This window comes from Sander vitreus, chromosome 5 (genome assembly GCF_031162955.1).
Source record: "Sander vitreus isolate 19-12246 chromosome 5, sanVit1, whole genome shotgun sequence".
NCBI classification, from domain to species: domain Eukaryota; kingdom Metazoa; phylum Chordata; class Actinopteri; order Perciformes; family Percidae; genus Sander; species Sander vitreus.
The window spans coordinates 31,705,466-31,721,819 of NC_135859.1; the positions used below are offsets into that span (position 1 = coordinate 31,705,466).

General features: G+C 41.8%; 1 protein-coding gene across 2 annotated transcripts in view; it reads right to left on the minus strand.

The window, feature by feature from the left end:
• Window positions 1-16,354, minus strand: part of LOC144518658 (spermatid perinuclear RNA-binding protein-like) — a 93,605-nt gene that overhangs the window by 53,143 nt on the left and 24,108 nt on the right. For both annotated transcript variants that reach the window (XM_078251486.1, XM_078251488.1), the window contains exon 2: window positions 2,263-2,378. In XM_078251486.1, coding sequence (XP_078107612.1) covers window positions 2,263-2,265 — 3 coding nt within the window. In that variant the 5' untranslated portion in view covers window positions 2,266-2,378. The remainder of the gene's footprint in view (window positions 1-2,262; window positions 2,379-16,354) is intronic.

Sequence of the window (16,354 nt, forward strand, 5' to 3'; positions counted from 1 at the left end):
GATTTGTCCTTTCTCTGTGCACCTTGGAAGAGGTGACGTTATAGCAGAAATCTTTACTCTGCTTCTAACCTTTGTGGATTTTCAGATGTAGTGAGCGAGCAACAAAAAAATTGTGTTTTTTGTTGAATCTATCAGTGTTAAAAGGACCATTACAGAGACTCATCACCAGGGCCACACGTATTTTGCGGATGCAAACTTTTTGCAGAATTTTCCGCAGATTAAATGAAACTCAAGACTGTTTAACGCATCTCCACCACAAGCAGAAAAAAAAACAGTCCGCTAAGTTCCGCAGATTTTCATTCTGGATCACCACTGAAAACTGTAAAAGAAAAATCCGCAGATTCTTTTTGGGCCTGCTCATCACACACGAAACCATCGGAGGAAATCCAAATGTTCTTTTCTTACTGACCATGGTTTTATAGGAAAATCACATTTTTAGATGTTGAATTTAGTATTAAGAAAAGTGACCAATCTAATCAAAAAACTATAGTGAAGTATTCATATAAGACATTTAGGATTCATCAAAATCTACAGACAAGTTTAAGATTGAATGACGTAGGTCATGTTGCTGTAGGCAGCGGACAGCCTGGCCTCTATTCATATTAGGTTCGGTTTTGAGGTTGTTTTGTTTGTTTTTAAATCAAATTGGTTTGGGATATTTTCAGACCTCGCACTCTATGAATTTATTCGTCCAAACTTCTCACTCAAATCCTTGGGGGATTGTCGGTGTTGTGGTGTACGGGGCGGAATACTCATCAGTACCTAACAACAGAGAGAAATCTACAGCTAGGGCCCTTTTTTAACGATCTAAGCGCACGGCGGGGGGTTGTGTGTTGTGTTTGTGTTTTGGGCGTAACATGTGTTTTGGGCTGCTGTCCCTGTGTGTGTAACAAGCATAGTGTGAGCGCGCTGTGAACGAGCCTAGGAGCATTTTACTAATGCGCTGTTGAAATAACAATGAAATGCTGTGTTATTGACTTTAGACCAGGTTTTTGTTGGTCAATGGCGTGATCACTTTCCGCTGCCTCAAGCTAGCAAAATACGCCAAGCAGGGACGGAAATGAACTTTTCTGGTTACCTGCCACTGTGGCTGGTGGATTCCAAAATCTACCAACCACTCAACTTTTTTACCAGCCACATTCGGTTTTTAACCGGCAATTGTATAACTGTGTACAAAAATAATACAACAAGATCTATAATACTCAATCATGTTTATTTCATAAAGTCTTAAGGAAAATACTAACATTCTCTTTCTCTCTTAGCACACGCATACAGTGTTTCCACTAGGATTTACAGTCTTTGGATCACAATAAAATCAGTTTTACTACTGTGAGTCTGTTCAGCTTTAACGTTACAGATATCACAGAGAGCTAACGTTAATGAACAAGTCCAGATACATAACATTTTGCAATGTGCATCTCAGACCACATTTTAACTCGCTATGGCTACTACTACTGTCATTACTTAACATTGTGCCAAAATATATGAACAATAACGTTGCTGTCAGTGGGCTTATTTGCTAGCTAAACACTGCTCCAGCACATAAACGGTACCTTAGAAACAACGTTACGTGAAACAGGTTTAGAAAGGAAAACAAAATGCTGAGGGAACATTACTACGTTTTGATGTTGGTTTTGAGCGGTATGCTAGCCCGACAAGCCAGACCCACGTCAAGATGTTGGGTCTGGGAACTCACCATTGATGGAGCTCAATCCGAGGGGCGGGATAAACGGTTGTCTTTCAAATTCTCTCTGCGCGCAACAGGATAGCGCTACAACCAGGCAGAGCAACGAAGAAGGTAGCGAAGCTAGTTGATGGATTAAACTTTTGCCGTATCCGGTCGGCAAAACTCCGAACACATCTTCCTTTTTTAAGAATGATTTCAGTGCCGTTCTTTGTTCTTTTCTCAAAGAAAAGCTTAACTCCAAGTCTTCCAGAAGACCGCTGTTCTCCCAGCAGCAGCAGCAGCCATAAGCCCGCCCACCAACTCTATACACAATGTGATTGGCCTGACCAGAGTTTGGTTTTTCCAGCTCGCAAGCCAACGGAGAGTGCCTAGACTCCCCTGGCTGCAAATTAAATTTGCTGCCGCTAGGTTGCGTCTAGATTTCTAGGCTAGCGGTATGCATCTCCCCAAAATAAAAACTCTTTGGATCTACATGATTCACGTGGATGACATTTTCCCATTCAAAACGGTGACTTTCGCCAAAAAGCAACTAGTTTGCAGGTATGATAAAAACAAACAAATAACAGGAGGCTTACCATGTCCAGGCAGTGGGGGGTCGTGGGAGGGGTCTAGGTGAGGACCAGGGTCCCGTCACTCGGCCTCTTCATGCAGTCAAACGTCTCTTGGCTGTCGGCCTCGTTCAGTTCGTTCACTGTGAGAAGAGAAAAAATCCTACATTCAGCAAATGTCTCTACCATACATAAACATTCACATCCTTATACATTTGTCGCCTTGGTGATACAGCTTTAATCTTTGTATTTGTATTTGTTGCTGATAATGTGGGTGATCCCCGATTTAAAGCTCATTCTAAGCTGCTCTGAAAAAGCATCAGCTAAATGCTTAAAATGTGAGGCTGCAATATCAAAGCTAAAAACATAATCCCAAAAGTCAGATTTGCAACCATTGTACACACGGCAGTAAGCATGATCAGTCCGCGTACAATAAAGGCAATGAGTCTGCGTTACCTTATTTGACAGAAATCTATGCATTTAACTGTTATTTCCAGACTGATCTCACTAAGTGGCGTATGTATGACACGCCAATTCGTATACCGTTTTTGCATGTTATCAAGACGCATAATCGTTTTTTAGCGCGTTTATCAACGCCGTTTGGCCTCCATTGACCTACATTACATGTGAATTATCGCCATAACGAGTAGTACGAAAGGACCGAGGTTGGTTGGGGTGGCGGATGGGTAAACCACAGGACTTGGTGTCCCGCGTGTGGCGTTTATCAACCAGTTTTTTTTTTGTTTATTTTTTTTTATAAAGCCTTCCCCAATGTTCCTTTCCTAAACCCAACCGTTTATTGTTTTCCTAAGCGTGTGACGTTAGTCACTGTCGTGTTTTTGAGTGTTACTAAAGCCTTTCCCAATGTTCTTTCCCTAAACCCAACCAGTTTTTTTTTTTTTTTTTTTTATACACGTGTGTGACGTACACGTGGATAGCTCAAAATGCGCACAGATAACACATGTTGGCTTTAGGAAAGTGGCGTGTATGTTTAGGCAAAGTCATGATGCCATGTTGGTTATTTCTGACAATTTGATAAACAACAATGTGTGTTATGCTTGAGCAACTAAAACCCCAATTAACACAACTGGTTAAACAAATGATATTAATATTTAAATAAATCACCGGGAGAGTCCGGTATCCAGCCTGACTCTGGAGATAAAACTGAGATTAGCTCTCATATTCAAGTTTATGTTCTGCTTGTTCTAGATTTTCCTTTGGGGCTGGCTAAAGCCTCTTTGGGGGGGCGCCAAAAACTCCTCTATGCAGGAAAAACCCTGATATCAACACCATTAACTTTAATGTGCTGCTATTAACAGCCTCCACTCTCCTAGCTTCATTCTTTCCGCCAGATGTTGAACCTGCTGCAGGGATTTGCTCCTGTACAGACACAAGAGCATTAGTGACTAAGGTCCAACACTGATGTTGGGGGGATCAGGTCTGGCTCACAGTCGGTGTTCCAGTTCATCCCAAAGGCGTTGGACGGGGTCGAGGTCAGAGCTCTGTGCTGAACAGTCAAGTTCTTCTACACCAAACTGGGGAAAGGCATTTCTTTACAAACCTGGCTTTGTGCACGGCGGCATTGTCATGTTGAAACAGGACAGGGACAAACACAAACTGCTGACAAAAAGTTGGAATTAAGGAGCCTCGCCCCCGGACCAAATATCGGTGGAAAAATCATGACATACTCACTTCTAACATTAAATGAATCCACTTAGTGCTGAAACATTTAGCCGATAATTGATTAGTTGTTTAAGTCATCAAACAAGCAGAAAATGCCAGACTTCCCCGCAGCTTAAATGTTTGGATTTGCTCTGTTTAATATCATTGACTGTTATTCTGTTAAAAAAAACAACTTCTGTGGCCAGGTTAGCTCAATCGGTTGAGCGGGCGCACACATATAGAGAAGTATGCCTGGACGCAGAGGGTCCAGGGTTCGGTTCCGACCTGGCCGAGTTCCTGCAGACTTTTCAACAGATTAAAAGTCTACACCAATTTAGCACTCCTAAAACATTATCGGATTCACGGTGGAGATTGGCAGTTTGGTTTTGAGAGTTTCTGTTTTTATTTCCCGTTTCCTGTCACCTGCATCATTTGATAAGTGGATTTACGTTTTACAGAGCTGTGCCGGCTCCAAAAAAAAAACCCACAACAACAATCCCAGAGCAAAAGCTCTCTGTCTCGCCTGTGACTCACACAATCCTGCGCCGTGTGTGCGCAGCTGTTGTAGCCAGTTAAAAAGATACATTCCGCGGAACATACACTCCGCCAACGGTCCGCATGAGTTACGCATTTAATGTAGCCAAAGCGTAAGATGTGTAAAATCAGTGGAGTTCCCCTTTAAGTATTAATCTGTTTAGCAGCTTGGAGAACTCCCAACTTCATTGTTGTTTTCACCTTACAGAGTTAATCCTGATGAGATGAGTAGCACACTACTGGCTTTAGACCAAAGCGTTCCTCACGGCAGTCCAAAACATTTTTCCAATTATGTTACACTGTTCGTGCAGTTTCTGTTTGTATTTTGCAGCACAAATTCTCATCTGACCCGTCCTGTACAGGACGTTCCTCTTGCCTCTTGTATACAGTACATGTCCCGGTTTCTAAGAGGAGCTGTAACCATGTGTCATCACAGTGTGAGTCATTCGGCTCATGTTCTTCTGTGATGAGTTAATGGTTTTACGGATCAGATGCTTCATGTTCAATATGGGACATTTCAAAAAAATGTTGCTTCAGTGGCTGGGTTAGCTCAGTTGGTGGAACAGGCGCACGTATATATAGAGGTTTACTCCGCGACGCAGCGGCCGCAGGTTCGACTCCGACCTGCGGCCCTTTGCCACATGTCATTCACGTGTGTCTTCATCTTGTCCTGTGGAAATAAAGGCCTAAAATGATATAAAAAAATAAATAAATAAATGTAAGTTAAAAAATTATCTTTAAAAAAGTTGCTTCTTATCCTGATTAAAAATAAAAACCAGACTTCAACAATAAACCAGCCTTCAATGTTTGTTTTTTCTCTTCACAAACCACTTTGATTCCAATGCCGCTGTGAAATAGTTTTAACGTGATCTGGCCACAGACACACCCACGCCAACGCGTTAATTAAATTACGCCGAATCTCTTCGCACTATTGAATGCATTAGATGAAGCAGCTTTGCTTTGACCACGCGGTCAAATGATAATGAGATGTGGGCCTGTGGTGTAACCATGTGGTGCTGGTGGAGGAGACAGGGCGAGCGGAGCAGTGCTGAGGTATAACTTCCCGGGGGGAATCGCTGGGGTTGAGCTGAGCGTCAATTAGATTCCCCGTCACCTTGACCTCGTTTTCAATGACTGGCTGATGGTGCTCACCGTTACAGCTCTGCCCTTATTCACCGCAAGTCTGGAATCATTTTAAGCATCCAGTAGAAGAAACTAGGTGTACACATCCACATGTTACTCCTGTATTTTTTGTTTATGGTCACATTTATATTATTCATTATATTCAGGGTTCATACTCATTTTAACCTGTACTTTTCCATGACTTTTTTGGCAAATTTCCATGAATATGTATTCCTGAAAATGTCAGACGACATTATACAATAACAATAAAAATCTGTGTTTAAGTTTACTCTCAGAGGTTTAACAATAAAACGAATGACAATTGATGTGGTTCATAGTGGGAGTCGCGCCCCGAATAGAACGCTGAGGTTAGGACGACTTTTCCAAAACTTTCTGGGTCTTTTTTTGTTTCCAAAACCTTTCCAGGCCTGGAATTGGCATTTTTCAAAAACGTATGAACCCTGTATATTATATTGTATATTTGTTTGCTTCACCTGTTCACCTGGTTTTGGGGTTCTGACAGAGAGGGGGTGAGCCTGGGAGCGGACACTTTCTGTTGACCGCACTGACTCACTTATTCGCATCACAAAGTAACTTTACATTTGGTAACTGCAGTGCTGGTTGTATTTTACATGTGGAGGAATAAATCATTGAAACTGGATCTTCACAGTGTGTTTTTCATCTCTCAGTGTTTAGTCCCTCGCGGCAGCACTTTTATGGACTGCTTACTGCTACATTCCTGATGATTATTTATGAAAAATCTCCTTGTGTTAATATTTTGTGAAAGCACCAATTGTCAACCCTACAATATCGCCACAATATCGATATTGAGGTATTACGTCAAAAATATTGTGATATTTAATTTGCTCCACGTGGCCCAGCTCTAGAATAAAAACACCGTGGCATGAAAAGAAAAGACTCAAGTAAAGTACCTCCAGTTTCCCACATAGACTAATGTGTGGCAGTGCGCCGCACTATCAACACCGGCTTTTTTTTTTTTTTTAAAAGCTATTTAAAGCACGTTCAGCTGCATTTCCTTTCCCTGCTCTCCTCCGTCTCTCTGTCACTTGTGTCTTGCTCACACACACACACACACACACACACACAGACACACACACAGCTCCTCCCACCGTGTGGTGTTTGGTGTTTTTAGCCCTTAACGTCACCTTCCAGGCAGCGCGGCAATGGTTATGTTTAGGGTTAGCCTAGCTGCCTGGAAAGCGACGTTGGAGGCTTAAAACACCATCGAGCCCACCGTGCTGCACAGCGTCTGTCTCCATAAAGGAGAGAAGACGGCTGGCGAAATTCACAAGGTTGGTAGGTATCTATCTCATGTTCTGAATACAATGTTGTCAGTGTGTTAATGTTGGAGTCCCGACCCGACCCTTAGCAAACAAGCGATTGCGCCTGCTTTAGAAAGTTAGCTAGTCGCAAGATTGTGGTAAAATGCAGTTGGTTTGTCGAGGTCAAAACACTATATGTAGCAGCTGTGAATCAAATAAACGTATTATAAACAATGTTATGTCATTTTTTACTCTTACAGTGAATGTTTGCTGCTTCAAACCAGATGAGTATTGAAAAGTATCCCCCCCCCCCCAAACAACAAATTGCTTTCTAATCTGTGGGAAACACTGACCTCAACATTTGGACAGTTTGAAGAGAAATATCAGAAAAGAAGGATGTTGATCAATACGGCACAGTAACTACTGGGCCAGCTGCTGAGATTTCTGCCTTTCAAAAGCACCACGATGCCGCTTCTACCAACCGCACAACTTCAAAGCATTTACAACTGCTCAATAACGGAGGATTGCTACGTGTGAGAGACCCTGAACTCCACACATGAATGCCAACGAGCCTTATTCTCACGCCAGCAACAAGGAGAGAGGAAAGCTGGTTGTGGTTATGCCACAGTGTTCGGTTTGGTGAAACCTCACCTCTTCGCATTTCTGCTGCATCTCTGCTCTGATCTCGGATGAAAAAAACGTGACTTCATTGGCTGTCAATGAGATTCCCTTCTTTATTGGAATCGTTTGGAGGATTTGGTTTCAAATCTGATCATGGGTTCCAAATTTCACATGGGCAAGTTTTAGTTTCCGTAGCGGCCAGGCGCTTGTTGTGTTGCAGCCATGTAAGCAGCGCTCTAGTGTGGCTTTATCTTACGTTGAAAAAGTGACAAGCTTGTAAACAAAATAATTCAGAAATTCAATATTCAAAATCTGCATTCATTGCTACCGGATCTTTAGAGATTAACTGGGTTGTAGGCAGACAAAAAGGCTATCATTACTGTGGTTGTATCTTTTTAAACCTGCACATATACTGTGATGTATGCCAAGGATTTCACTTTTAAACCGATTTTTGCCAAAAAAAAAAAAAAAAAAAGATATGTAGAGGGGATCCTGCAGAATATTACAGGATATCTTCAAATATCCAGAGAGTGCAAATACTCAATGACTTTTTGGCTCATCGATGCCTTTTTCCCTGTTTAAGTAGGGCTGGGGCGATATGATGATGAAGACCATCAAAACGGCATAAAAATGTCCATCATATATATATTTTTCTATATTGTTTCTAATGCAATGTCAGAAAACCAGCGGCTGAACTGCATTACGGCAATATTTATGTAATTTGGGGCGACGCTTAACGTTCTGATCCTTGAACGTTAGGTTCATTTTGCACTTTAGTTGATAAAATGTTTTACTAAAATGAGAAAATACCCAGTTCATTTGTCAATTCACACAGTAATGTAAGAAATAGGCTTTACCATGTAGTTATTTCATGTAGACTATTTATTTATTGAATTACCAGAATACATGCTACATCGTAATATCGTTATCGAGATATGAAATGACCTATATCGGGATAGAAGATTTTGGAAATATACCACAGATGTGGAAGACGTAGCTGAAACATCTGTGCATCCCTGAAGTACAGTACTTGAACAAAAACTTAAACTAGAATGGCATTCGGAGAGCGCAGACCTCCGCCAAGGCCGGCCCTATCTTGCAATGTTAACGTTCAGACTTGGGGTGGGGGGTGGGGGGTTTCCCAGCCGGGAACTCATTTTTACAATTATTCCGACACCACAGGAATGCAGCACAAATGCCCTATCTTACAATGTCACTGAAAGTGAAAAATAATTTGTGTATCCACCCCGTGATTTGAATTTGCTCCAAAATGTAATGGGTTCTTCCTTGGCCCATGCTACACCCTTCCACCAAATAATCCTGCTGGCAAACAGACCGCAACGACAACACGACCTCGTGTTCATTGAATACAGGCAATATTAGAATTAAAAGAGCATTCTGATACATTTGCACCCCAGCTTTCTCTTTTTGTTTTGTTGCTTTTCCTTCTGTCAAATCTTTATGGCGAGACGCAAACTTCCATTGGGATCTAAATTCAAAACACAGCCCAAAAACTCAGCTGACATGTGCAATCAAACAAGACGTGGCAGACAGGGAGGACAGGTAAACGTTATACAGGCAGGATCATCTCAGCACCAATGCCACACAAAAAAAAAAACAGTGAATGCTAAAGCACCTGGCACAAGGACAACATCATGGCTGTCTATACTAGCATAGAGTATTCTGCTGCACTTATAATAAATCCCCCATGTGGGCTCATTTTCTAATAACCTTTCATCTCTCTGAAGAGGGGAAGTGATTAAACGAAGATAATTAAAAATACAGCAATGACTTTTTAAGGACGTTGATGGCGGTGCTGCAGTAACAGCAGATGGCGAGCTCTGCGGGTAACAAAAAGACAATGAAAACAGGCCAGAGAAGTGAGTACATAAGCAAGGATGTTTTTTTCCCCCTCTAGATGAAAAAAAAGACTTTCTATACAACTCTAAAGAGTCTTAGTGTGACCTGCTTTCCATAAACAAAAGCCAATACAGTATGATAGAACGGTATGAACGCTGGGTGCTTTAAACGCATCTCCTCCCTCTGAGTCAAGTTTATTTGCATAGCCCTTTATCACAGTTACAGTCTCAAAGGGCTTCTCAACGCCCACATCATGAGACAATAAATGAAAACGACACACTCCAAACTCAGATCTTCAGCGAGAACAAAAACCCTGCGAGAGCCTTTCATTTTGTTTAAACAAACAGCGATTAGCATCATTAAACTCCAGTCGGAGAAAATTTTTTGCAACAATTAAGCCACGTGGGCAAAATTAGGTTCACTACAGTTAAGTGACGTGTTACAAATGTAGAACTTTGTTGTGCATGAAGAACCAATAGCTATCGCTGGTTATGAAGCCTGTTTAGATAAAGGTTGTGCAGCAAGCAGTGTTGGGTAGTAACTAGTTACATTTAATGGCGATACGTAAATAAACTATTGTAATGCGTTACAGTTACTGAGAGAAAATATGTATTTCAATTTCAGTTAGTAATCAAAATGTTGCTAATCACAAAAGAGTTACGTCAGAATATATTATTTTTGATAAAAGCTTATATGTAGAATATAGCATAAGTCATAACATAAGTCTGAACAATATCATTCTGTTGCTTTGCATTCTTTTGCCGTGTAGGAATGCCTTCTTTGGGAATATTTCGAGATAACGCAGGTCAGCAAACACGTTGGGACAGATTTGAGTACAACCCCATCACGGGTAGGACGGCTTACAAGGAGCCATCTCTACATCCAGACTAGAGTCCGACCGATAAAGGATTTTTAAGGCCGATATCGATACAAATATTTGGGGATTCAAAAAATCCGATATTCCGATATATATTTAAAACAAAAATCTAGAATTCTAGAATCTGAATTAACTGAATTAAGCCCTAGGATCATTTGAATATATGATCAAATTTAGATTAAACTGACAAAGGAAAGTAGGATGTAAAGTACAATGAAGCACTCTCAACAGATTCTTTACAGTCTTTTCAATATTTAAATTCAAGTTCTTCTTTTACTGTTGAATATGGCCCGATACTGAAAGGAACCAGATACCTGCAGGAGAAGTAATAGTAAACTTGTTGTCAGATAGAAGGCTGGAGGTAAGAAGCACAACTGGCAGGCTAACAGACACTGTTCAAAAATTCAAGTCTGACTGACAGCCTGATTGCGTGCAGCAAGGCACTGGGGTTATTAGACCCATTCCTAGTGTGAAGAGTAAGGCTGTAACACCACATGACTCAGAGGTCAGACTGCAGTCTTGCTAAAAATGCATCCACTCATGCTGCTGTAATGCACTCTGGACAGAAACATCCACCAAATGGCTTTGCTTTGCCACTCCATACTATCCCATTCCATCCTCAGGTATTCTCTTCCTATGCCTCCTCCAGCATCTCCATTTTGAGGAATGGTAGATTAACTCGGGGAGGGTATTATTTTGGGGCTGTGTTTATTTAGGTCGTCTTCACTGCGGGGAACTTTTACGAGCAGGCTTTTATGTTCACACAAGACTTCAAATAACGCCCTGTGCAATCCTGTGAGCTTGCACCAGGCGGGATGGAAAAAAAACAACAACCTTGTTCTCTCTTACTAAAGGTTTTGTGACTAACACTTGATCTGACAACAAAAGGTGCTGCAGACTCTCTCATACTAATCCAAATGCCAGGGTCTTACAGTTTTGCTCCCAAATGATGTATCCAAACTAAAGTACTCCTTCTGCTCAAAACCCACAAAACTAATGACAAACTATAATATAATAAAATCGGTAGGATTAGATAAAATCAAAACGTGTTAATAGGACAGCAGGTAAATGGAAATCTTCTCTGTCAGATAATACAGTGTGACTTTCAGGTAATGAGATCTTCTTTCCCTAAAATGGACACACATTTTTTGTAAATTACCCAATTCATTTGCAGTGTGATGCAGCCTCGCCTGACACATTAAGGGCTCTACGCGACGATGTGTAGGAATATGAAAAGTGGTCTTTATGAATGTTCGCAGCAGAGAAAATATTTCATTGTGTGTAGAGATATCACTAAATTAGATTCAGGATGTGTGTCACATTTCTGCAGAGCCAGAATACTATGGATGGTGTTCAGTGCAGATGAGGTATAAAGTGAGCGTGTGATCACATTTTCTTTTGGTCCGAAAGTTAAAAAGTTTGATTAGCTTCACTCTACCCAACTATATTACACCATTACTTTACATGATTTGGCAGACTATTTCATCCATAGCAACTTACATTTGGTGTATACCACCTTTTAACAAGGCAAAAAAAGAAGCCTTGTTCTTGGATGTAAAGCTTTGGTGAGTAAGGGACTGTTCGGTATTTATGGAATGGACCACCGGAGGAAAATAGGGGAGGGTCATGTCTTTTTATTCTTTGTTGAGGGGAGGGTCACCCAACATTTTTTTGTCACGAGGGGGGGGGGGGGGGGGGGTCACCCAACTTTTGTATTCATGAAAAGAAAAACATTTCAAAGTGGCTTGTTGCATATTTATCCATGTAGCTCTCAGTCTCTGCCCCCTAGCAGATGGGTCTGACCGGCTGGGGGGGGGGGGGCACTGCCCCCCTGGTGGCTCAAACGGGTAATTGCGCTGTTTAAAAAATTATACGTCTGGCATGACCAAATTTTTTATAAATATCTTAAATAACACAAAACAACTAAATGGAGGTAGGTAATACATCAGATTTCATATACTGCTTTAGTAAAAAAAATATTACCTGGCTGACGATGGGAGCAGCAGGACACAAAAAACGAAGATTACTGTTGCACTAGTCTGGACATCTTGCCGTGCCAACGTTGCAATAAAGGTTTCCTAAATGCCATGTATATACATTTGATGTCAGCTTACTAATTGATTGCGGGTTTTGTGTAGATTTGGACTTATACGTTTATTCCACTTTGTTTAAACGGCGAAGTGGAGAGGCCTCGTTCACGTGTTTGGAGCTGGCTGGTGAATGTGACACTCGTATAGGCCTTGCTGGATACACCGTGACTCTGTTTGTGGATCTACTGATCGCTGTGGATTACTTTTTTTTTCGTGTCATTGGGTTACGGCAAAATAAGGATCTTTTTTCTCAGTGTCAAGTCTTTTTAGCTTAGAAAAAAGTCACACACCTAAAAGTCTGAACCAAGGTTCACATTTTTGTTACATTGTAAACATTAGATCTGTTTAGTTTTGGTTTCACATTGCAATGACGCGAGCACACTAAAGAACTCTGCATGACATTAGGGCTGGGCGATATGGCCAAAATCTCCCAATCAAGCGACCTCTGATGCTGAAAAATAAAGCCAACATAGAAGTGCCAAAAACTGCAGTCTATCGAGTTGCCATTTGAGACTGGCTCCATAAGGGACGCAATGCCCATAGACCCCCCCCATGTTTAAATGCCAAACTTTACAGAAGAATTAAACAGGTTTACAGCCTGGTACAAAAACCAGTTTTGGTCTCTATAGTTCACCCTTCATAACAACTGTAGGGGGGTGAATTGATTTATAACTCACCCGTTTAAATTATGTTTAGGCTTAAAATTCTGCATAACTAAGGGTGTTTCACTTTGGGTGACAGGTGGGTTGTCGTCCCAGGAAGCGAGCGTAGACTGTAGGCTTCATTCAGCCCGCCTCAGCTCCATCAAGTATCCACCTCTTTGCCCATATTTGGATTAGCCGACATCAGGCACTGACAAGATGGCGACGGCCCGAGCCACCCACTTTGACCTTCATTTTGGCTCTTCAGAAACCTATGGGTGATGTCACCGAGAGTATGTCACCCATACGTCAAGAACAATTTGAGTCCGGACCTGCTAACCTTCATGACAGGCCCATTCTCTCAGCTTTATGCGAACACACAGGCCACGCGTATGCGTAGGTGCTCACAGCAGCACTGCAGTAAGCAGATCATATACATGTACTTCAGCGCAGGTAATGTAACCCTGAACATTATGCCTCCTCACGGCAGAGAACATATTTCATCGGCTGCACAAACTCTCTGTGATCTTCTCGCAGAGCCGGAGATGTCCGACTCTACTGCAGAGCCAATAAAACTGACTACAAACGTTATATAAGTGAGCCACAGCTGGCAGGGGGCAGGCTGCAGAGGAAACTAACACTCAGCAACATTAACACACACAGGAAGGCTGGTACTTGTGTTGTTTACCTCTAAAAAATACCGTCGTAATCTCCCAGCATGCTCCGATTGTACATCCTGATGAGGAGAGGACGACACTGGATTCAAATCTGAGCCTAACTTCATCTTTCTGAGATTAGAATATATGTGAATTTAATCTTGCACTGAATATTTCATCGACTATCTAATGAGTAAACAAGCTTACATTCTTACATAAGTCGCAGCAGCAGCATGTCGAGCAGCATTCAGAAAAAAGGACCAAGGGCCAGAGCCACGGCATATATATGATTATATATAATAAAAAGTGTTGAAAGGTACACTGTGTAGTGTTTTATTAGCTAAAATCAATATCTTCATTCATAAATATGTCCTCATTGGTGTAAAATTATCTCTGCCAATGATCTGACTTATCCTCGTAAGCGAAGAATTTCTTATCTGTATTTACATTAGACGGGCAAGTCCAAGGAGGCTTCCATGTCGTTCCGCCATTTTGAAAAACTATAATCGTTGAGAGGGACATAACCATAGACAGTATATAAGAATGGACCAACAGATCCCATTGCTCTGGACGGAGACCAGTGAAGGCCATTAGAAGCACTTTTCCGGTGATGGCTGAGCGTTACTGCGCAGCCTCCAACTGAGAGAGACGATGTAGATGTGATGTGAGCAACCTGTCTGAAAGTCTTCTGGTAGCTGTGCCAAGAGAAATCTCAATCATTCCCAATCTTGCAGAGACGGAGAGCGTAGGTATATGTAAGGAGATAACATGCCCCAGCAAATTTGAAAGCCTGCACTGGAGGATAATGGAGGATTATACTTATGCCGAGCCACAGGAGAAGGAATCCTCATCGCCAAAAAAGCGACATGTCATAGCTTCTTGGTACATAACAGCTACCGTAGTTGCAACATGCATTTGAAAAAGCGAGGCGCTAGAGAGCACTATTCGTTTGAATGCAAAATACAATTTCACCACTAGATGTGAGAAATTCCTACACAGTGTACCTTTAATTATAGAATGTTTACTTAGAGCAGCTTAAACTCTGAATGTGTTGGGCGCCCAGATAGCTCAGTTGGTGGAGCGGGCACCCATATGTCGAGGTTTAGTCCTCGACGCAGTGGGCCCGGGTTCGACTCCAACCTGCGGCCCTTTGCATGTCATTCCCCCTCTCTCTCCCCTTTCATGTCTTCAGCTGTCCTGTCAAAATAGCCTTTATTTTTTTTCCTCTAAAATGCCCAAAAAATAATCTTAAAAAAAAACAAAAACTGAATGTGTTACAGGAAGATGTGATTCAGTGAGGGGTAGAACCTAGAAAATGCTAGTGTGGTAGGAAAGTGAAAATAATGTGTGAAAAATCATCAACATAAGTTGAGATGTTAATCAACACCCCCTTTTCTCTCTGGAGTTTCTTAGACCGCTGACAGAGCTGAGGTAGCGCTCCTCGTTAAAAAGCTGTTATCCCGCATCTCAGGCTCAGATTTGCACATTTTCTACACATTTGTTTTAAGGCGAGAGGTGAGATCAGATCAGAGTCTCTGGAAAAGTGATAATTTGAGACCGGCGGCTTCAAACATCAGGCGCCGTCAAGGCTGAAAGCAGGCGAGGCAAAGCTCCAAGGGTGACAGTCCCGACGCCTGCTGTAACAAGCTAGCAAACTGAATATACAACAGAGCAAATCAACTATTAACCTTTTGAAACAGACTGTTGTTGCTCAGTTTACACTTTCTCTCTTAACAAGCTTATGCCAGCTGAGTGTGACATACATTGCGATATTCATTTTCAGAATAATCAAAGCTAGACATGCTTTTATGGAAATTAGGAAAAACTTTGTTTGCTTCTGCAGTTCCACATTGCTAGATTTTTTTTCCTGTGTTGAGGTTTTCAACACACAGCAAATGTCTGTATATGAGTGGAAAGAAGAGAGCGTCAGTGTTCCAAGAACATGAAAACCATGGAAGTGACATTTAGAAAAAAAGGGCTAAAACTAACTATTATTTTTATGGTGTAGAAGGTGCAAAATGTGAGTTTTTCTTTTCCTCATTTCCAATTGCGAATAGGTTTTGTGTTGTGGTACTACAGCTCCCATCATTCGTTAGGTGACACCACGTTCACACATACGGCATCAAAAGTAACAAGCTGTCCCTTGCCTTTTCATGAGTCCGTAGCTTTGGGGTATACTCAGTATGTTTGAAGCTCACTAACACGTCTAATGGCGTGTTCCCGCAAAACGTGTTTCACACGAATTCGGCGGCGCCATTCCATACAAAGTCAATGCAAAGACGCGAATAGACGCAAAGTCCCGACACGCAGCCCGAATTCGCGAGAGTTGAACTATTTTAACTTGAGCGAGAAATTTGCATGTAGACATGTCGCAGAAACCAATCAGTGTTTAGAAAGGAGTTTTCTTTGGGAAAGGTAAGCGGGGAAGTGTGACTACCTGGTACGTTTTGAAATGATCCCTCTGTTGTTGTGTTTATGGAGCAGCTCCAATGTCAGCAGAGCCCTGATCGATCCGAACTCCATGCAGAAAACAAGCATTTCAAAGTTGTTTGCTTGTTGTCTTGTGGACAGACCTGATAAAGTATGAATTCAGACTTTTTACAAATCAGCATCAGAATGTTGTTATTTCGGCATATTTTTTATTGCAATTAAAAACGCCACACGGCAGCTCAATACCGGCACATAGGGCAAAAGTGCCAAACCTGCAATCATAACCATCCTCCCTCTTGTTTGGCCTTTGTCTTGACGGGATGACAGAATCCCCAGAATAGAG